This window comes from Symphalangus syndactylus, chromosome 16, assembly GCF_028878055.3.
Source record: "Symphalangus syndactylus isolate Jambi chromosome 16, NHGRI_mSymSyn1-v2.1_pri, whole genome shotgun sequence".
Lineage (NCBI taxonomy): Eukaryota > Metazoa > Chordata > Mammalia > Primates > Hylobatidae > Symphalangus > Symphalangus syndactylus.
Window position 1 is genome coordinate 67095927 of NC_072438.2, and position 22762 is coordinate 67118688.

Genomic DNA, 22762 nt, shown 5'->3' on the forward strand with positions numbered 1-22762 from the left:
AAATATAATATGTACTGAAAAATACAGAGTTGAAATGTCTGCTGAAATGCTGTATACTACAAAAGTCTCAACGTTTGATCACCTAACACTGAAGTTTAAATTAGGTCTAAATTCAGGAAATTCACCTTCATAATATTTTAACACGTTTGTCTTTGTAAGGTGGCCATCTTCTAAGGAAAGATTTAAGGTGGCCATGTTCTAAGGAAAGATTTAACTTACAGTCAAATTTCGGTCCCAGATCTGTATGCTTCCATTCTGGCAGGCAGCTGCTATGAGGTTTCCATCTCTACTATATGTGCACGTAGTGGGAATGACTTTTTTGCCTTGCATCGTCCGTGGTTTAAACACACTTTTTTGCTTCTTTGGATTTTCAACTTCCCACGTCCTTACCGTCCTAAAAAGGATCAGGAGATTTTTCATTTATTTAAAAAAAAAAAAAGGAGTGGGGGAGGTTAAAATAGGGAAGAGTCCATAAAGACTGCTTCGCCATTTTGGCACATAAATCTAATAATTATTTTAAAATAAAATAAGACATGCACTGTAAAAGATTCTCTATTTATAAATGAGGTTACTCATGGAAATAAAGTAAACCATCTGAATCATGTTGTCATGAAATTGAACAGAAAGAGGCAAATTCTACTTACAATCGATCAGAGTTATTAATTCTGTCCCTCTCTAAGTGGCCTCCAAATTATTCTGACTTTACCCCCGATCAGCCAAACTGTTGAATGTCTGCCCCCTATACAGGCACGTATTTGTAAATCACTTACATGTGTTAATGTACTGTTTTTAACATATACCAGAAAACACACTGAAAAATAAGTCATTAAAAGAATAATATCCCACTCTAGAGCCCAAGCGAAGATCTCACTCCCCTAGGGGACAAGTAGAAATACACCTGTCTGTTTCTGAGATTTTGCCAAGCAACAAGCAACAACAGCTTAGTCCTGGAGCAGAGGCATAACGCCGTTGTACTCACAGTTCTAAGCGAAGGAGCACTGTCAGAAAGGGAGGGTAGAACAAACCACATGACCCAGAGGGAGAATTTCAAAAGCTTAAAATACAGAAAAACAAAGATGACGTAAGCAACTTCTTGCCAGAAACTATGGAAGCCAAACCACTATGGAACAACATCCTTAAAGTTCTAAAAGAAAAAACTAATTGTCAATCTAATATTTTATAGCCAGTCAATAATATATTTTAAAAATAAGGTGAACTCAAGACTTTTTCAAATGGACAAAAGCTGAGGCAATTCACTACCATCAGACATCTACTAAAATAAATGTTAAAAGACATAGGTAGAATAAATACGACAAAAGTGCAAATCTGAATCTACACAAAGAAACGAATACTACAAATGTAAAAATGAAAGTAAATGTAAAACACATTTTAAAAAATGTTTAGATCTCTTTAAAAAATAAATTGATGTAAAGCAAAAATAGTAAAAAACAATGCACTAATGTACTTTGAGTTTTATAACCATGTCCAAGTAAAATGTATGACAATAATTCTAAAGGTTAGGAGGAAGAAGGAAAATATATTGTTTTATACTATACTTGAAATAGCACAGTATTATTTGATGAGAGAATTTGATATGTTAAAGATGTATGTTACAAACTCTAAAGCAATTGCTATCATATTTTTTATAATCAATACATAATAATGAAGATACAATGAAAACAAATTAATTCTATCAAAAACAAGATAAGAAATCAAAGCAATGTGATAAGTATAAAACAAAAAGCAATATGGCAGATGTAAATTCAACCTCATTGATAATAAAATTAATTAGAAATGGTCTAAAAATTCTAATTGGAAGACAAAGATTAGAAGCTTTTTAGTTTCATGCAATCGCTTTTGCCTATTTTTGCTTTTATTGCCTGTGCCTTTGGATCATACATAAAAAATCTAAGCCCAGACGAATGTCAAGAATGTTTTTCCCTGTTTTCTTCTAATCGTTTTACAGTTTCAGGTCTTACTTAAAATTTAAGTCTTTAATCCATCGAGCTGATTTTTGTATATGGTATGAGATAAGGGTCTAATTTCATTCTTCTGCATGTGGATATCCAGTTTCTTCATCACCATTTACTGAAGAGACTGTGTGTTCTTGGCATCTTTGCTGAAAATCAATTGGCTGTAAGTACCTGGGTTTATTTCTAGACTATATCATGTTGCACTAGTTGATGTGTCTGTTGATTACAATAGCTTTTATTTTGAAATCAGGGAGTGTGATGTGATGTCTCCAGCTTTTTTCCTTTTGCTTATCACTGCCTTGGTGATTTGGGATCTTTCGTGGTTTCATATGAATTTTAGGGTTTTTTTTTTTTCTATTTCTGTGGAAAATGACATTGGAATTTTGAAAGGGATTGCATTGAATTTGTAGATCACTTTGGATCATTTAGACATTTCAGCAATATTAATTTTTCTAATCCATGGACATGGAATATCTTTCCATTTATTTGTGTCTTTTTATTTTTTTTATTTTTTTTTTAAGACAGTCTTGCTCTATCGCCCAGCCTGGAGTGCTGTGGCGCAATCTCGGCTCACTGCAACCTCCACCTGCTGGATTCAAGCAATTCTCCTGCCTCAGCCTCCTGAGTAGCTGGCATTACAGGTGCACGCCACCACGCCTTGCCAATTTTTGTATTTTTAGTAGAGATGGGGTTTCACCATGTTGGTCAGGCTGGTCTCAAACTCCTGACCTTGTGATCCACCCGCTTCGGCCTCTCAAAGTGCTGGGATTACAGGCATGAGCCACCGCACCCGGCCTATTTGTGTCTTTTTCAATTTCTTTCATCAATGTTTGAAAGTTTTCTTTTTTTCTTTTTTTTTTGAGACAGAGTCTCACTCTGTCACCCAAGCTGGAGTGTAGTGGCACAATCTCCGCTGACTGCAGCCTCCGCCTCCCAGGTTCAAGTGATTCCCCACGTATAAGTGATTTTCCCGCCTCAGCTTCCCGAGTAGCTGGGGTTACAGGCACCCGCCACCATGCCTGGCTAATTTTTATATTTTTAGTAGAGACAGGGTTTCACCATGTTGCAGGCTGGTCTCAAACTTCTGACCTCAAGCAATCTGCCTGCCTTGGCCTCCCAAAGTGCTGGGATTACAGGTGTAAGCCACCGCCCTGGCCAACAGTTTTCAGTGTACTGATCTTTTAACTCCTTGGTTAAAGTTATTCCCTAAGTATTTTTTTAATGTTATTGTAAATAAAATTATTTTCTTAATTTCTTTTTTTATATATATACTTTAAGTTCTGGGGTACATGTGCAGAATGTGCAGTTTTGTTACATAGGTATACACGTGCCATGGTGGTTTGCTGCACCCATCATCCCGTCACCTACATTAGGTATTTCTACTAATGTCATCCCTCCCCTAGCCTCCCACCCCCCCCGACAGGCCCCGGTGTGTGATGTTCCCCTCCCTATATCCATGTGTTCTCATTGTTTAACTCCCACTTATGAGTGAGAACATGCAGTGTTTGGTTTTCTGTTCCTGTGTTACTTTGCTGAGAATGATAGTTTCCAGCTTCATCCATGTCCCTGCAAAGGACATGAATTCATCCTTTTTTATGGCTGCATAGTATTCCATTGTGTATATGTGCCACATTTTCTTTATCCAGTCTATTACTGATGGACATTTGGGTTGGTTCCAAGTCTTTGCTGTTGTGAATAGTGCCACAATAAACATAGGCATGCATGTGTCTTTTTCATATAGATTGTTGGCAGTGTGGAAGTAGAAAATCTTACCAGACCAATAACAAGTAAGGAGACTGAATCAGTAATAAGAGTTCACCATCAAAAAAAACCCAGGACCTGATGACTTCACTGATAAATTCTACCAAAGAGTTAAAGAAGAATTAATACCAATTCTTCTCAAACTCTTCCAAAAAAGTTGAAGAGAAAGGGAATAATTCTAACCCCATTTTACAAGGCTAGCATTGCCCTGATACCAAGCCAGACAAGGATACTATAACAAAGAAAGCTACAGAACAATATCCCTAGTGAACATAGATGCAAAAATCATCACAAAAATGTTAGCAAAGCAAATCTAACAGCTTATGAAGAAGATAATTCACCACTATCAAGTGGGATTTATCCCAGGGATGCAAGGATGGTTCAATATATGTAAACCAATAAATGTGATTACCACAGTAACAAAATTAAGAACAGAAACCACATGATATCTCAATAGATGCAGAAAAAGCATTTGATAAAATTCAACATTGTTCATGATAAAAACTCTCAACAAAATAGGTGTAGAAGGAATGCACGTCAACATATTAAAGGCCATATATGATAAGCCCACAGCTAACATCATACTCAACAGTGCAGAGTTGATAGCTTTTTCTCTAAAATCAAGATCAAGAAAAGGATACCCATGCTGACAATTTCTACTCAACATAGTACTGGAGTCAATTAGGAAAGAAAAAGAAATAAGTCATCCAAATAGGAAAGAAGTGAAATTGTCTCTGTTTGTTGATGACATTATCTTACATACAGAAAAGTCTAAAGACTCTACCAAAAACAAAACAAAACAAAAAAAAAAAGTTAGAGCAGGGAAACAAATTCAGGAAAGTTGTCAGTTACAAAATGTTTACTATTTTATGAAACTTTCCAACTGCTTTCCAGAGTGGCTGTACCCTTTTACATTTGTACCTGTAATATGTGAGTTTTAGTTTCTTTGCCTCCTCATCAATAGTTTTAATTGTCCTTTTTATAACCGTTCTAGTGGGTATAGAAAATGCCACTGTGATTTTTATTTGCATTTTCTTAATAACTAAGGATAGCAAGCATCTTTTCGTGTGCTTATTGGGCATTTGCATATATTTCTTTAGTGAAATATGTACTCAAATCTTTTGCCCATTTAAAAAATTAGGTTGTCATTTTATTGAATTCTAGATGTTCTTTTTTTTTTTTTTTTTTTTTTTTTTGAGACAGAGTCTTGCTCTGTCGCCCAGGCTGGAGTGCAGTGGCTCGATCTCGGCTCACTGCAAGCTCCACCTTGAGGGTTCATGCCATTCTCCTGCCTGAGCCTCCCAAGTAGCTGGGACTACAGGCACAAGCCACCACGCCTGGCTAATTTTTTGTATATTTAATAGAGACAGGGTTTCACCGTGTTAGCCAGGATGGTCTTGATCTCCTGACATCATGATTCACCCGCATCAGCCTCCCAAAGTGCTGGGATTACAGGTGTGGGCCACCGCACCCAGCCGAATTCTAGCTGTTCTTTAAATATTCTGGATGTCAGTACCTTATCAGATACATTATTTGCAAATATTTTCCCCAAGTCTTTGGCTTATCTTTCTTTTCACTTTCTTGATGGTATCTTTTGAAGTACATAAACTTTTAATTTTGATGAAGTCCAACTTATCTTTTTTTTCCTCTTTCATCATTTGTGCTTTTGGTGTTGCATCTAAGAACTCACTGCCTAATCCAAGGTTAAAAATATTTTCTCCTATGTTTTCTTTAGGACCTTTTCTTTACACTTAAATCTATAACTTATTTTGAGTTAATTTTTATATGGCAAAGTAAGGTTCCAAATACACCTTTTCTTTTTCTTTTTTGAGATGGAGTCTTGCTCAGTGGCCCAGGCTAGAGTACAGGAGGATGACCTCGGTTCACTGCAAACTCCGCCTCCGGGGTTCAAGCAATTCTCCTGTGTCAGCCCCCTGAGTAGCTAGGATTACAGGCACGCGCCACTACGCCTGGCAAATTTTTTGTATTTTTAGTAGAGATGGGGTTTCGCCATGCTGGCCAGGCTAGTCTCAAACTCCTGACCTCAGGTGATCCACCCACCTCAGCCTTCAAAAGTGCTGAGATTACAGGCGTGAGCCACCAGGCCTGACCCCAAATTCACCTTTTTACATATGGATAACCAGTTATCCTAGCATCATTTGTTGAAAGGACTACTCTTTTTACACTGAATTGTGTTGGCATCTTTGTGGAAAATCAATTGGCCATAAATGTAAGGGTGTAAGTGGTTATTTATTGTAGCATTCATTCCTAAGTCTAGATTTCATAAGACCTTTTTATTTTTCCAAACCCTTTGACTGAATGAATATTCTGAGTATGTTCCAGAGCCATATAACTTAAGTAACTGTAAGTAGAAAACATGAGCACCAAATAAATTTCTCCTAAATGCAACTGTATTCTTAGTGCAATTACTGTGTACATGTATAAAAATTGTGTCCAAAGTGTTTATAAAAATTACTGTGGGTTTTATATAGAAGTTAGAACATTTTCCCATTTCTGTGAACTTTAATATCTTAATATTTGGGCATTTTTCAAAAGAAGGTCTTCCTTGTTAGAGTCATTCTGCCAAGCAAGCCTGCAAGTTTTAGACTTTTATATCACTCAAGCTGCTTATGTAGTCCTTCAAGAAAAATTAAACCAAGATCTCTAAAGTGATTTCCATGCAAAATTAATGCTTCCCTTTACCTCTGCCAAACTCTGTGATGCATTTATGCGGCAGATGCCAGAAAGTTCAGAACTTGTAACTGGAAAGAATTCAAAATTTTAAGACAGAAAGCATTTGCGCCTGGGGCAATGTAATGATCCCACCTGTGTCGTTTTCTTTTCTTCTGTGTGTCCAGAAAGGCCCAGGCAGATCTTTCTTCTATTTTTAAATCTTTTTTATGAAACACAGTTTTAATTTCAAGACCAGATCTCACTCCAAGTTTCAAAATATGTGTTCTTCAGCATAAAATGTTTTGACAGATATCTAATGGCCTAGCACTTTAGCATCCATTTTTTAGGTATAGATTCAGAGAATTGGAGCCATAAAATCATAGTATAATTAGTCACTATCAGATGCTGTATAAATTTGTACTTCTAGGTGAAACTGCTTTCTTTCCCTTTCCCTGATTGTGAAAACTGTCTCAATCTGTTAATATACCACTGAAATAAATGGAAATACCTGTTGGACTTACTAGCTTTGATATTTCATTTATGGTCTATGAAGAAGAGCAGAAAAGATCTGGTATTTATTGAGTGCCTACTATGTTCTCCAAGTACTATCCTAGATATGTTTATATCCCTAATCTCATTTAATCCTCACAAACCCTTATTGTTGGTATTATGATCCCATTTTTAGAAAGGAAGAACTTTAAATAAGCCAAATAATGACACTTTATGTCTGTGTGTGGCCTTTCATATCATAATTCTAAAGTATCATCTGGTATTTGTGATGTCCAGTTATTTAAAAAACTATTGTAATTTATATCTACTGTTGCAAAGTTGAGGGTAGAACGAAGAGACAAATGTGATATTCAACTTTTTGTACTTATTATTTTTGGGAAACATAGCAAACAGACACAAGAGCTAAGTAAGTGATACAGAATACATTTAATATGGGGAAGGCTGTATAATTCTCAGATACAAATAGTGCTAGAACAACTGGATATCCCTATGCAAAAAAAATCAACTTTGAGTCATACCTCATACTACATACATATAAAAGCTAATTTAAATAGTTCATAGATCTAGTTGTAAAACTTAAAATTGCAAAGGACAATGTCTACCACCTTGGGTAAGGCAAAGATTTCTTAAATACAATCCCTAAATATATTGGTAAATTCGACTGTCTTAGTCATTTTGTGTTGCTATAACAAATATCTGTGGCTGGGTAATTTGTAAAGAAAATAGGTTTATTTAGCTCATAGTTCTGCAGGCTAGGAAGTACAAGAAGCATGGTGCCAGCATCTGCTTGGCTCCTGGTGAAGACCTCATGCCTGCATAGTGAAAAGCAGAAAAGGAGCAGGCAAGTGCAAAGAGATCACATGGTGAAAGCAGCAGCAAGGTAGAGAAACCAAGAAAGCCAGACTCTTTAAAAACCCGCGCTTGTGTCAACTTGTATCTGGAATATCTAAAAAGCTCTGAAAATTCAACAATAAGAAAAATAAATCAATATTTAAAATGGGCAAAAGATTTTTACAGACACCTCATCAAGTTAGAGAAACAGATGATAAGTAGTATATGGAAAGATCCTTCACATAACTAGTCATTTCAGAAATGCAAATTAAAATCACAATACACTATTACTACAAACCTATAAGAATGGCTTTTAAAAAAAAAGCTAACGATACCTAGTGTTGATGAGGATATGGAGCAACTGGAATGTGCATACATTGCTTGTGGGAATGCAAAATGGAACTTCAACTCTGGAAAACAGTTTCTTATAAAGTTAAATATATAATTCCCATATGACAAGCAACGTCATTTCTAAGTGTTATCTAAGATAAATGAAAATTTATTTTTTGAAAAACAATAAAAAGCTGTACATTAATAATTACAGTGGCTTTGTTCACAATTGCCCCAAACTGGAAACGACCCCAAATCTTCATTCTGTTAATGCACTAAAAAAAGTAGAAAAATAAATAAAATAAATTTTATTTATTTAAAAATTTTATTTATTTTTTTTTCTTGAGACAGAATCTCGCTCTTTCGCCCAGGCCGGAGGGCAGTGGCGCTATCTCGGCTCACTGCAAGCTCCATCTCCCGCGTTCACGCCATTTTCCTGCCTCAGCCTCCCGAGTAGCTGGGACTACAAGCGCCCGCCACCGCGCCCAGCTAATTTTTTGTATTTTTTTAGTAGAGACGGGGTTTCACCGTGTTAGCCGGGATGGTCTCGATCTCCTGACCTCGTGATCCGCCTGCCTCGGCCCCCCAAAATGCTGGGATTACAGGCATGAGCCACCATGCCCGGCCCACAGAGTGAAATTTTATTCAGCAATAAAAAGTAATAGAGTACTGACATATAAAACAACTCAAATACATTCTGCTTAAAGAAGCCACACTCAAAAGACTACACACAATATAATTCCAGTTATATCAACATTCTGAACAAGTCATAACTATAGGGATAAAAAACAGGCCAAGAGTTGCCAAAGGTTAAAGGTGGGGATGGAGGGGTTTCTATAAAGAGGCATCACAAGGGAAGTTTTTAGAGAGACACAACCATTCATTTGTCAAATCACATAGACCTACACATGTAAAAAGGCAAATTTTAAGTATGTTAGACTCCAATAAATGTAACATAATTATATATACAATATACATATATATGTGATAAATATCAATAAATCTACTTCTCTCTCATTAAGAGAAATCTAGATTTAGTTACTCCAGAGCTGGTTTGGTGGTTCCAGAGTCAAGGACCGGGGTACCTTCTATTCTATCGCTCTGACAAAATGCTGTTTGTGTACAGCCATCATATCCACATTACTGGCAGAGGAAAGAGTAAAAAGGAAGGGGTGAAAAGGGTCTGTAAGCTTCTTTCGGAGACTTCTTCAAAGTTTCACACTACCCTTTCATTACACCTCATTGGTCAAAACATAGTTGCCACATTTAATCACATCTAACTGCAAGAGAAACTAGAAAATACAGAATTTGAGAAGAAATGAAATGTATATTGGAGTATGCAGCTAGTAATATCTGTTATAACTCTGTTGGTTTCTAGATGTCAAGGTGTCTTGTAACACTGGGGTTCTGTCCCCTTGCTCTTCACTAGGTTGCTTTATATCGGAGTTACAAAGTGCCTCTCTATTATTCCTGTGTACTGTTTCCCTAGCCCTTTTTTGAGCCTACATTTTGGTAGTCACTAGCTTGTAAAATTTGGTTAGTGCAATCTTAACATTATGTCAGGCACCGGGTTTGATAGCTCTGAAAACTGATTTTCAGTAATGTTAAGCAATTAAGTTCCCAAATAAAGCGGAGAAGAAAGCTTGCAAAAGTAATTTATAAACAAAATCCCCAAAATTTCCTTTGGAATATATCATAAATATTTGACAGCTTCAAAGAAAGCACTGGCTATTCAAAATCTACACATTTAACATTCAATTGCACCTCACTGTATATAGATTAAACCCCAAAGTTGATTTCTAAAATGCTTGGATAAAAAGTGAAAATATTTCTTCCATTCATGCAACATTTATTGAGGACCTAGTATTTATGTTCCTACTATATTCAAGAAATGGTAAAGGCCCTAGGCATACACAGATTAAACGAAACAAAACAAAAACAAAATCCTTGCTCTCAAGGAGCTATTCTTGTAAAAGAAATAAATGTTAATATGTGTAATTACACTTTATGTGACCTGAGTAAAGTAAGTTCTCTAGTTTTGTACTTTTCAAAATTGTTTAGGCTATTCCAAGTTGTTTACATTTCCAGATGAATTTTAGAACCAGCTTATCCAATTTCTATCCCCAAACATTCAACTGGAATTTAATTGAGATTACATTAAATCTAAACATCAATTTGGGAAGAACTGAAATGTTAATACTATTGACTCTTCTGATCCATGAATACAGTACATCTTCCCATTTATATAGATCTTTTAGTTCTCTCAGAAATGTATTATGGTTTTCAATGTATAAATACTACACACATACATGGCCAGATTTCATATGTATTATGTTGTTAATGACTGGTATTATTTTCACAATTTTAATAACAATTGTTTGTTGCTAGTCAACAGAAATAAAATTGACTCATAATTATTGACTTTGTATCCTGTGACCTTGCTAAACTCACTTATTAGTTCTAATAGCATTTTTGTTGATTCACAAGGATGCCCTCTCTCACCACTCCTATTCAACATAGTGTTGGAAGTTCTGGCCAGGGCAATCAGGCAAGAGAAAGAAATACAGGGTATTCAGTTAGGAAAAGAGGAAGTCAAATTGTCCCTGTTTGCAGATGACATGATTGTATATTTAGAAAACCCCATCGTCTCAGCACAAAATCTCCTTAAGCTGATAAGCAACTTCAGCAAAGTCTCAGGATACAAAATCAATGTGCAAAAATCACAAGCATTCTTATACACCAATAAAGGACAAACATAGAGCCAAATCATGAGTGAACTCCCATTCACAATTGCTTCAAAGAGAATAAAATACCTAGGAATCCAACTTACAAGGGATGTGAAGGACTTCTTCAAGGAGAACTACAAACCACTGCTCAACGAAATGTAAAGAGGACACAAACAAATGGAAGAACATTCCATGCTCATGGATAGGAAGGATCAACATTGTGAAAATGGCCATACTGCCTGAGGTAATTTATAGATTCAATGCCATCCCCATCAAGCTACCAATGAATTTCTTCACAGAAGTGTAAAAACTAAAGTTTATATGGAACCAAAAAGAGCCCGCATTGCGAACACAATCCTAAGCAAAAAGAACAAACCTGGAGGCATCACGCTACCTGACTTCAAACTATACTACAAGGCTACAGTAACCAAAACAGCATGGTACTGGTACCACAACAGAGATATAGATCAATGGAACAGAACAGAGGCCCCAGAAATAACACCACACATCTACAACCATCTGATCTTTGACAAACCTGACAAAAACAAGAAATGGGGAAAGGATTCCCTTTTTAATAAATGGTGCTGGGAAAACTGGCTAGCCATATGTAGAAAGCTGAAACTGGATCCCTTCCTTACACCTTATACAAAAATTAATTCAAGATGGATTAAAGACTTGAATGTTAGACCTAAAACCATAAAAACCCTAGAAGAAAACCTAGGCAATACCATTCAGGACATAGGCATGGGCAAGGACTTCATGACTAAAACACCAAAAGCAATGGCAACAAAAGCCAAAATAGACAAATGGGATCTAATTAAAGAGCTTCCGCACGGCAAAAGAAACTACCATCAGAGTGAACAGGCAACCTACAGAATGGGAGAAAATTTTTGCAATCTACCCATCTGACAAAGGGCTAATATCCAGAATCTACAAATAACTTAAACAAATTTACAAGAAAAAAACAACCCCATCAAAAAGTGGGCAAAGGATATGAGCACAGACACTTCTCAAAAGAAGACATTTATGCAGCCAACAGACACATGAAAAAATGCTTATCATCATTGGTCATCAGAGAACTGCAAATCAAAACCACAATGAGATACCATCTCACACCAGTTAGAATGGCCATCATTAAAAAGTCAGGAAACAACAGATGCTGGAGAGGATGTGGAGAAATTGGAACACTTTTACACTGTTGGTGGGACTGTAAACTAGTTCAACCATTGTGGAAGTCAGTGTGGCGATTCCTCAAGGATCTGGAACTAGAAATACCATTTGACCCAGTGATCCCATTACTGGGTATATACCCAAAGGATTATAAATCTTGCTTCTGTAAAGACACATGCACACGTATGTTTATTGTGGCACTATTCACAATAGCAAAGACTTGGAACCAACCCAAATGTCCATCAATGATAGACTGGGTTAAGAAAATGTGGCACATATACATCATGGAATACTATGCAGCCATAAAAAAGGATGAGTTCATGTCCTTTGCAGGGACATGGATGCAGCTGGAAACCATCATTCTGAGCAAACTATCACAAGGACAGAGAATCAAACACCCCATGTTCTCACTCATAAGTGGGAATTGAACAATGAGAACACTTGGACACAGGGCAGGGAACATCACATCCTGGGGCCTGTTGTGGGGTGGGGAGCAGGGGGAGGGATAGCATTAGGAGAAATCATAATGTAAATGACGTGTTCATGGGTGCAGCAAACCAATATGGCACATGTATACCTATGTAACAAACCTGCACGTTGTGCACATGCACCCTAGAACTTAAAGTATTTAAAAAAAAAAAAAAAAGAGAGAGAGAGAGAGAAAGAGACAGAGTCTTGCTCTACTGCCCAGGCTGGAGTACAGTGGTGTGATCACAGCTCACCATAACTTGAACTTCTAGGTTCAAGCAATTCTCCTGCCTCATCCACCCAAGTAGCTAGGGCTATGGGCACATGGCAATATGCCTAGCTAATTTTTGTTATTTTTTGTAGAGATAAGGTCTCACTATATGTTACCCAGAATGGTCTGGAACTCTTTGCCTCAAGCAATCCTCCTGCCTTGGTCTGCCAAAGCATTGGAATTAGAATTATAGGGGCAAGCCACCATTACTGGCCAAAATTTTCTATACAGACGATTAGGTGGTCTCTTTAATAGAGACAATTTTATTTCTTCCTTCCAATCAACAAGCCTTTCATTTATTTGTCTTATTGCACTGGCTGGCAATTCCAGTATATAGAAATGATGAGAGCTAACATCATTGCTTTTTTCTCAAGCACAGGGGGAAAGTATTCAGCCTTTTTCCATTAAGTGTATTGCAGATTGAACATCCCTAATCCAAATATCCAAAATCCAAAGTGCTCCATAATTTGATACCCGATTCATGTGATGGGTCGCAATCAAAATGCATGTACACAACACACAGTTCATTCAGTCTGCCATTGTTTGTTGCTGCTACTGTGTAACAGTTGATACACATATTCTGGTGATGCTATTGTGCTGCGCAGTTAACCTGAACATATTCCTTTTTTTTACTGTATTAATGATATGTCATATTTTTCAGTTAAGTACTTATGTATGAATAAGTGTAAGAAAATGCTTATCGGTGACATATAAATTCAGAGTCAGGAATGATGGTGATGCCAAAACTCTATAGTTCTCCACATGTGTAACTGAGACAATGACATTTTTGCCTTCTAATGGTTCAATGTACACACACTGTTTCATGCAAAAAAATTTTTTTAATATTATATAAAATTACCTTCAGGCTATGTGTATAATGTATTATGAAACATAAATGAATTTTGTACTCAGACTTGGGTCCTATCTCAAGACATCTCATTACATATATGCAAATATTCCACAATTTGAATCCCAAACCCAGAACACTTCTGAGCCCAGACATTTTGGATAATGGATATTTGACCTGAACCTGTAGGTTTTTCATAGATGCCCTTTATCAGAATTAAGAAATTCCATTCTATTCCTAGTTTGCTGAGAAATTTTATCATGAATGAATACTGGATTTTTTCAAATGCTTATCTTACATCAATTGAGATGATGATGTATCTTTTCTCTTTTTTAAGTCTGTGTATTATATTGTCTGGTTTTCAATCCTTTCAATCCTCCTTTGCACTCTTGGTTTAAATATGACTTAATCATGATGTATTATCCTTTCAATAAACTGTTAGTTTGAATTTGCTGATGTTTCGTTAAGGATTTTTGTTTCAGTTCATTGGGGATATCAGGTCTATGGTTTCCTTTTTCTGAGGTGACTTTGCGTTAGGCATCAGGGTAATGTTGGCCTTATAAAATAAGTTGGAGTGTGTTTCTTCTTTTAGTTTCTGGAAGAGTTTGTATAGAATTGGAATTTTTTCTTTCTTAAAGTAGAATTCAACAGTGAAGCCATCTAGAGTTTTCATAGTGGAAAGGTTTTTAATTACATATCCAGTCTTTTACACAGGACTGGAGTATCTCAATTATTTGTGTCTTATGAATTATCTTTCATAATTTGTGTCTTTCAAGGAAATTTTTCCATTTCATCTAAGTTATCAAATATATTTGTATAAAATTGTCATAAAATTTCCTATTATCTTTCAATGTCATTAAGCTCTACAGTGATGTCACCTCCTTCATTCAAGATATCAGTGTCTGATATTGCCTGCAATTCTTTTTGAGACCAAGCAGGTTAGAGTACAGTGGTGTGATCTCGGCTCACTGCAACCTCCACCTCCCAGGTTCGAGAGATTCTCCTGCCTCGGCCTCCCAAGTAGCTGGGATTACAGGCACGAGCCACTATCCCTGGCTAACTTTTGTATTTTTAGAAGAGATAGGGTTTCACCATATTGGCCAGGCTGATCTCAAACTCCTGAGCTCAAGTGATCCGCCCACCTCGGCCTCCCAGAGTGCAATTACAGGAGTGAGCCGTCACACCTGGTCTCCTTTTAATCATCAATACAGCTAGGGATTTATCAATTTGATTTGTCTTCTCAAATAACCAATTTTTTTCTTTGTTTTTTAATTTCAATTTTATTCATCTGCTCTTTCCTTTTTATTATTTTCTTCCTTCTGCCTACTAGGTTAATTCTTTCTCTCTCTGATTTTTGTTCTGTTTTGGTTTTTTGGGTCTCCAGTTTCTTTAAGTTAAATCTTGGATACCTGATTTGGGGCCCTTATGTTTTTCCAGAAGTCTGAAATCAAGGTATGTGCAGGGCCACACTTCCTCTAGAGGAACTGGGTAGAATCTCTCGTAGCCTCTTCAAGCTTCTAGTGGCTGGCACCATTCCTTGGCCTCCTTGGCTTATGATCACATCACTCTGATCTCTGCCTTCATCTTTATGTTGCTTTTCCCCCTTTGTGTCTTCTCATTTTCTGTCCTTTAATGAGGGCACTTGTCGGATTTAAGGCCTATCTGGATAATCCAGGAGATCTCATCTCAAGATCCCTAACAATTAAATTTGCAAAGACTTTTTTCAAAAAAGGAAACATTCACAGGTTCCAGGAATTTGATGTGAAAATAGCTTTTTGGGGGGCCACCACTGAACCCACTGTACACAACACAGATGAACCTCAAAACACACTCTCCCAACTAAAAGAAGCTAGACACAAGAGATGACATACTATATGATTCTATTGATCTGAAACGTACATAAAAGGCAAATATATAGATGGCAGATCAGTATTTGCACAGGGTTGGTGGTAAAAATAGTGAATAATTAAACATTGTCTCTTTTTGGGGTGACAGAAATGCTATAAATTAAATGGTCACAATGGTTGTACAAGTCTGTAAATATATTAAAAATCATTGAATTGCCCCATCCTTTTCTGTTTTCAGCTGTAATTGGTATAGCTGAAAATTCCATTAAATTCCTAGAAAAGACCATCAGTAATTAAACATTTCTGAAGGCAACTTCAGCAAACCTCAGATAAGGGAGTTGATCAAATGGAATTGGAAGAGATTCCTAATTTAAAACATATACCAATATTCTTCTCAGACAAAATTTACACTCTGCTCTTATAAACCAAATACCTCTAAAGCTCTTTATGAAGCACTTGTAAAATATTTTATTTCATTAAATCAAGCAGCAAGAAGTCAGGCACGGTGGCTCATGTCTGAAATCCCTGCACTCTGTGAGGCCAAGACAGGCGGATCACTTAAGTCCAGGTATTCAAAACCAGCCTGGGCAACATAGTGAAACCCTGTTTCTATACAAATACAAAAATTAGCTGGGTGTGGTGGCCAGCTAATTCTTGTATTTTTGTAGAGACCTGTAATCCCAGCTACTCGGCAGGCTGAGGCAGAAGAATCACTTGAACCCAGAAGGCAGAGGCTGCAGTGATCTGAGATCGCACCACTGCACTCCAGCCTGAGCAAAAGAAAGAGACCCTGCCTCCGAAAATAAAAAATAAAAATAAATAAGCAGCAAGAAAAATCAGTTTGGTAGCTGATTAAGAAGGGAAAGAATGCTACATTTCATAGAGTTCTAGTCCAAGTGACCTCCTCAACCACTGCAGGTGAAACAGTACTCAACAGCTTTCAATCAACATTAAATTAAAATCCTGTACCAGATGTCAAACATTCACCAACTTAAAAGTTGGTATACAAATAGGATATACAGAGATACATAAACATATATATTATGCATACATACTTATATACCTATTACATTGTGTTCGTATATTTATATATATTAAATACATCATGTATTCGTGTGTGTGTGTGTGTGTGTGTGTGTGTGTGTGTAGGTATATATGTGTATATGTATTCACCTCTATATCTCAATCAATGATCTAACTGGGCACAGTGGTTCACACCTATAACCCCAGCTACTTGTGAGGCTGAGGCAGGAGCATCATTTGAGGCCAGGAGTTCTAGACCAGCCTGAACAACATAGCAAGACACTATCTTATTAAAAAATAATAATAGGCCGGGCGCAGTGGCTCATGCCTGTAATCCCAGCACTTTGGGAAGCCAAGGTGGACGAATCACAAGGTCAGGAGTTCGAGACTAGCCTGGCCAACATGGTGAAACCCCGTCTCCACTAAAAACACAAAAATTAGCTGAACCTGGTGGTGGGCGCCTGTAATCCCAGCTACTCAGGAGGCTGAGGCAAGAAAATTGCTTGAACCCGGGAGGCAGAGGGTTGCAATGAGCTGAGATTGCGCCACTGCACTCTAGCCTGGGTGACAGAACAAGACTCCGTCTCAAAATAAATGAATAAATAAATAAAAATAAAAATAAAAATTAGCCAGGTGTGGTAATGCATGCCTATAGTCCCAACTACTTGGGAGGCTGAGGCGGGAGGATCACTTGAGCCCAGGAGTTCAAGACTGCAGTGAGCTATGATGGCACTGCTGCACTACAGTGTGGGCGACAGAGTGACTCCCATCTCTAAAAATAAAAATTAAAAATAAGCGACCTTAAATATAGTAGGGAGACTGGGGGAAAAAAGAAAGTTAAGAGGGAGGGAGCAAGGAAGATGAGTGAAGGGGAAGGCAGGGAAGGGAACTCAGATGTACGCTCTATTATGTTGAGGTGATGGGGTTCCTTTTTTCCCTCTAACCTCTTTTAATTTAGCCTATCATGAAGTTCACAAAAAATACAGTACCGTGTTCTAAGATAACACCCTTGGGTGTAGATGCTAAGCACTATTCTGCTTAGAGTTATGGCAAAGATGCTTCATATTTCTTTCAAAATAATCTATAGAGAACTTCATATACCTTCCAAATACCAAATTAACATCTTCCAGTTACCCATTTTGACTTCCTTTCTTTTCTTAATATCTAGCATAGTTTTGTACAAATAATAGGCTTTGACAAATTAAAATCCTATACCAGATGTATATTATATATGTCTTAGTATCTATCTATTGATCTTTAATACTACCCTATTCTTAAGTTCTCTTGAAATGTTCCTCAAAATAATGTTTCAATTAACTTTGGTTAAGTCATAAACACCGTTCCTGGCCCTGAAGAAACCGTGATGAATAGAATAGGGCTTTTGCCAATATGGTGAAACCCTGTCTCTACTTTTAGTAGAGACAATTAGCCGGCGTGGTGGTGTGCGCCTGTAAGCCCAGCTACTCGGGAGACTGAGGCACGAGAATCACTTGAACCCAAGAGGTGGAGGCTGCAGCGAGCTGAGATCACGCCACTGCACTCCAGCCTGGGCGATAGAGTGAGAGTCAGTCTCAAAAAAAAAAAAAGGAATAGGGCTTTTGCCTTCACAGAAATCACAGACTGGCTGATGAAAGTATTTTGTAAGTATAAGCCACAGGACTACAATTCAACAAATATAAATTAAATACTTTCCACAAACCAGGTACCTTGGTGGATACATGGAGATACAAAAGTGTCTGTTCTCCAAGAATGCATAACCTAATGGGGAAGAGGGGAAAACATGCCATCGCCGCATGAGGCAGTCACCCAGAAAAAGAGGTATTTTATTGGGAAAGATCTAGCAAGGATTCTATAGAGGTGTGACTTTTGGGGAGAGCTGAGATTCTGTGGGTGAAATTTACAGACCAGAGATGGGGATGAAAACGGAAAAGGGTGTGGGGGTGAGGAGTGCATCCTAGAAATTGGTGTAAAAGATGCAAAGAGGAGGGGGCTTAAAATGCACAGTCTATATAGGGAAAAAAAAGTAGTTTGCTTTGACAAGAGGATGAAGTACACAGTGGGCACAAGTAGAAGATGAGATTGTAAAAACATTGGCAAGTACCAGATTGTAAAGGGTATCCTGTGAGATGTGTTGAGATTACAGGCTTTATACTTTAGGAGACTGTGAAGCCACTAAATAGAAGAGTGACTTAGGTTACACAATCAGACTTGTGTTTTAGAAAATCACCTGGATGGCGGTAGGGAAGACTGGATGGAACAAGTCTGTAGGTTGGACAGTCCAAGTGAAAGATGATAAAGTCCTGTTCTAAGGCAATGGAACAGGGAAAGTGAGGAGAAAACATAACTTTGAGGTGGCTAGAGTCATGGTATTCAGTGAAGCAGAGCTGTGGAAGATGTGGTATAAGATAGAAGGTAATAATTTTGGTAGAAGTGGCAACAGCAGGTTGAAAGTCAGAAAGCTGTGTGACATCCAGGTGGAGAATCTTGTTGTATAGGGTCTGGATGAAAGAAATACAATTAGGAATCATTAGAATGTAGACAGAGATATGAAACCATGGGGACTGCAAAAGGCAGCCCCTCATGGAACAGACACTGAGAGAATAGGCAGAAAAAAGGAATAGGAGCTAGGCAGGAGATAAGAACGGGATATGAGGAGAGGGAAGTGTTAGGAAGCCAAAAGAGAATGCTTTTAAAAAGAAGATGTGTGCATGTTCTCACTCATAAGTGGGAGCTGAACAATGAGAACACATGGACACAGGGAGGGCAACATCACACATTGGGGCCTGTCAGTGGGTGGGGGGCTAGGGGAGGGAGAGCATTAGGAGAAATACCTAATGTAGGTGACGGGTTGATGGGTGCAGCAAACCACCATGGCACATATATACCTATGTAACAAAACTGCACATTCTGCACATGTATCCCACAACTTAAAGTATAATAATAAAAAAGGTGTGATCATGAGTGTTATCAATTCCAAACAGATGTTAAGTAAAAAGAGGACCGAAAGGCCTTCACAGGATTTAATAGACAAGAGCTCATAGATGACTCCCGCAAGAGCAATGTCAGTAGAATGGTAAGAGTAGAAAGCAGAAAGCTATGGCATTAGGAGTGGGAAATAATGAGGGAGAGATAAAGCAGGCAAAGAGTGTTCAAGAATAAAATGCTATTTAAGTACAGAAGGGAATGAATCAAAACCTGGTCAAGACAAAGAGGAATGGAATTGAGGACGCCAGGCTGGGGAGAGAAGGTAACATTCGATTTGGCTCCTAAATGACATGAAGTGTTGTAAGGTAGATTTGAAGGAAGGAGTTTATGGCAAAAGGAAAATCAAGAGCAGAAGGCCTTGAAAGGAATGGTAAATAATCTGATATCTGATATAGTTACAACTCGAGAGGTAGAAGTGGGAGGAGGTGCACACATATCTGGAGATGATGACAGAAATAGGCTAGTACTAGATTGGGAAAGACCTTGCAAGCCATTAGGGATTATGCACAGTACTCTGTAAACCTTGGAAAGGCAACAGATAACGCTAGTAAGAGGGCTGGGATTATGACAGGCAGGGCAGGAACCCAAGCAATGTGCCCCAAAGTCAGCCTAGACTGATGCTCCAGTAACAGAGGCTGACCCATGGCTACACAGTATGGGGCTAAAAAGGAATGAAGACAGTGTCCCAGACAAAGTACCGGATCGAGAGCAGAATGATGGTATTTTTTTCACATAAATAGAGAATTGGAAAAGACAGAGAGACACTAAAAAATGAAATGAGAATAGTAAAGATCTAGTGCTACTAGTAGTACAAATTTCTGACCAATTGGAAATGAAAAGGAAGAAGTCACTGATAGAACTTCACTCTTCTCAAGAGGGCACTGAGAACAAAGAGAAGAATTCTGTAACTCTCCAACTGCATTTCTATGTTGTACATGATTGAGGAGTGGGAAACTCACAATGAATCCATCTGGGGACATAAAACAAGTCACTCAGCTCTATTCCACTCATTACTCTCAAAACATGTATGAAGATAAAAAATTGTATGTGGATTTGGCCTTAAAATGTGGACAAAGAGGCTGGGTGCAGTAGCTCACGCCTGTAATCCCAGCACTTTGGGAGGCTGAGGCAGGCGGATCACGAGGGCAGGAGTTTGAGACCAGCCTGGACAACATAATGAAACCCTGTCTCTACTAAAAATGCAAAAAATTAGCCGGGCGTGGTGGTGTGCACCTGTAATCCCAGCTATTTAGGAGGCTGAGGCAGGAGAATCGCTTGAACCTGGGAGGCGGAGGTTGCAGTGAGTCGATATCGTGCCATTGCACTCCAGCCTAGGCAACAGAGTGAAACTCCATTTCAAAAAAAAAAAGTGCACAAAGATCTAGTATGTCTGTAACTACAGATGACTGTTTTTTATTTATGTTAAGAAGTAATGCCACGTTACTACCTTCTGACAGGAGCAAGGCAGAGGTGGAGGTGGAGTATGGGATATTTGGGAACAGAGGAAAGAGATTATGGTGGTCAGCATAGGACCAAGTGGATAGAACAAATCTTACAGAAATCTGCTTCTATCCACCCCTTTACTGTGAGTGCTGCCAGGGCTCACTAGGGCTTCTGGAACAACTTCTTCTTGGGTATCTGCAGGTGCTTACAGTTTCTCAACAAACTGCTAAAGTTTAACATAATTATGGCTATTATTCTTTATTTTTAATGCCTCTGAAGTATAAGACATATACAAATTTTTCACTCGACCAACCAAGTTTAAAAGCACCAGACTCTGCATCTGCAAAACAGATTTGAAAGATAAAATTTTATATGCCAAAGAGTGATTCAGTGCAAATTTGAAAATGAGATAAATATTCATCTTTTGAAAGGGAATTGATGATTTTTCCTGACTGAAAAGTTAAACAATGCTTAATCAAGTCATAGAGTTAAGTAATGAAGTCAATATTACTTTAGAAGTTTCCACTAAAAAAATGAACCTTTTCGATATCTCTAACAAATTAATCTACAACAGAACTCCTGTACATGGAGAATTATTCCCAGAAATCGTGAAATGTCAAAATGTGTTTGATAATGAATTCAGAATACCAGACTAAGAATCTGAATAAGATTCTTGTAAGACTCATAATCATGATAGCTAACATTTAAGTACACATAATGAAGTATGCACTATTCTAAAAGCACTTTACCATTTAATCCTCACAACTCTCTGAAGAAGGTACTACTATTATTTCTATTTTATAGAGACAAAAGGTATAAAAGGATTAAGTAATAATTAACGTAAACATTCAGTTGAGTGAAATAATCAACTAACAGACCTAATGTGCTGTCATGGCACATTACTGTCTACTTCACATTTCATAGTCCTGTCTATATGAATCCATGAAAACAAGTAAGGTCCTAACAATTTTGGATTTGTATGCTATCAATATTGTTGGTTCAAGCAGTACTTTCACTTGAGGAAGAATACTGCAAATTTTCCATATCTATAAAAGTAATTCAAAATAAAGTTAATATTATTTGTATTTTGTATCTTTTAGGGATAATTACTCTGAAAGTCTTGCTAATGTGACGTATGTTAAAGAAATGTAGTCCTTTCTCTTTAACAAAATGAATACCAACTTTTCTCCCAATTAACATAATCAATAAGAAAACACTTTCAAAGGACACAAGTATAAGGGATCCCACTTACTATGACTGCTTGTCATAGTCAATCATCCCTTATGCTTTCTCCCCCCATATCTGTGACACATTTGTTCATAAGCCAGGCATGTTTCCCTCAATAAGCTCTGCTCTATTCTCTCTCTCTCTCTTTTTTTTTTTTTTGAGACAGAGTCTTGCTCTGTCACCTAGGCTGGAGTGCAGTGGCGCCATCTTGGCTCACTGCAAGCTCCGCCTCCCGGGTTCACGCCATTCTCCTGGCTCAGCCTCCAGAGTAGCTGGGACTAGCCCGCCACCACGCCTGACTAATTCTTTGTATTTTTAGTAGAGAAGGGGTTTCACGGTGTTAGCTGGGATGGTCTCGATCTCCTGACCTCGTGATCCACCTGCTTTGGCCTCCCAAAGTGCCGGGATTACAGGCATGAACCACCGCACCCAGCCTCTATTCTCTTAAATAACTGTAGGGGGATACATTTTCCATGTGTACGGGAGGAAGAACAGCATGTAGGAGAAAAAATCACCAACAGCTAAGGCACAGAGTTCAAATGAGAAAATAAAGTAGATCCAGAAAAGCTTTTAAAACTTTGCACAGAGGCTATGAACTACTAGGATCAACAGACCAAGTGGAACCACCTAAGCAGCATTTTACCATCAGAAACAGGCTATTTGAGAAAAAGCACTGG

General features: G+C 37.8%; 1 protein-coding gene across 4 annotated transcripts in view; it reads right to left on the reverse strand.

Annotated features, from left to right (window-relative positions):
• Positions 1–22762, reverse strand: part of WDR70 (WD repeat domain 70) — a 394244-nt gene that overhangs the window by 167537 nt on the left and 203945 nt on the right. For all 4 annotated transcript variants that reach the window (XM_055246343.2, XM_055246344.2, XM_055246345.2 and 1 more), the window contains one exon: positions 220–394. In XM_055246343.2, the coding sequence (XP_055102318.1) occupies positions 220–394 (175 nt within the window). The remainder of the gene's footprint in view (positions 1–219; positions 395–22762) is intronic.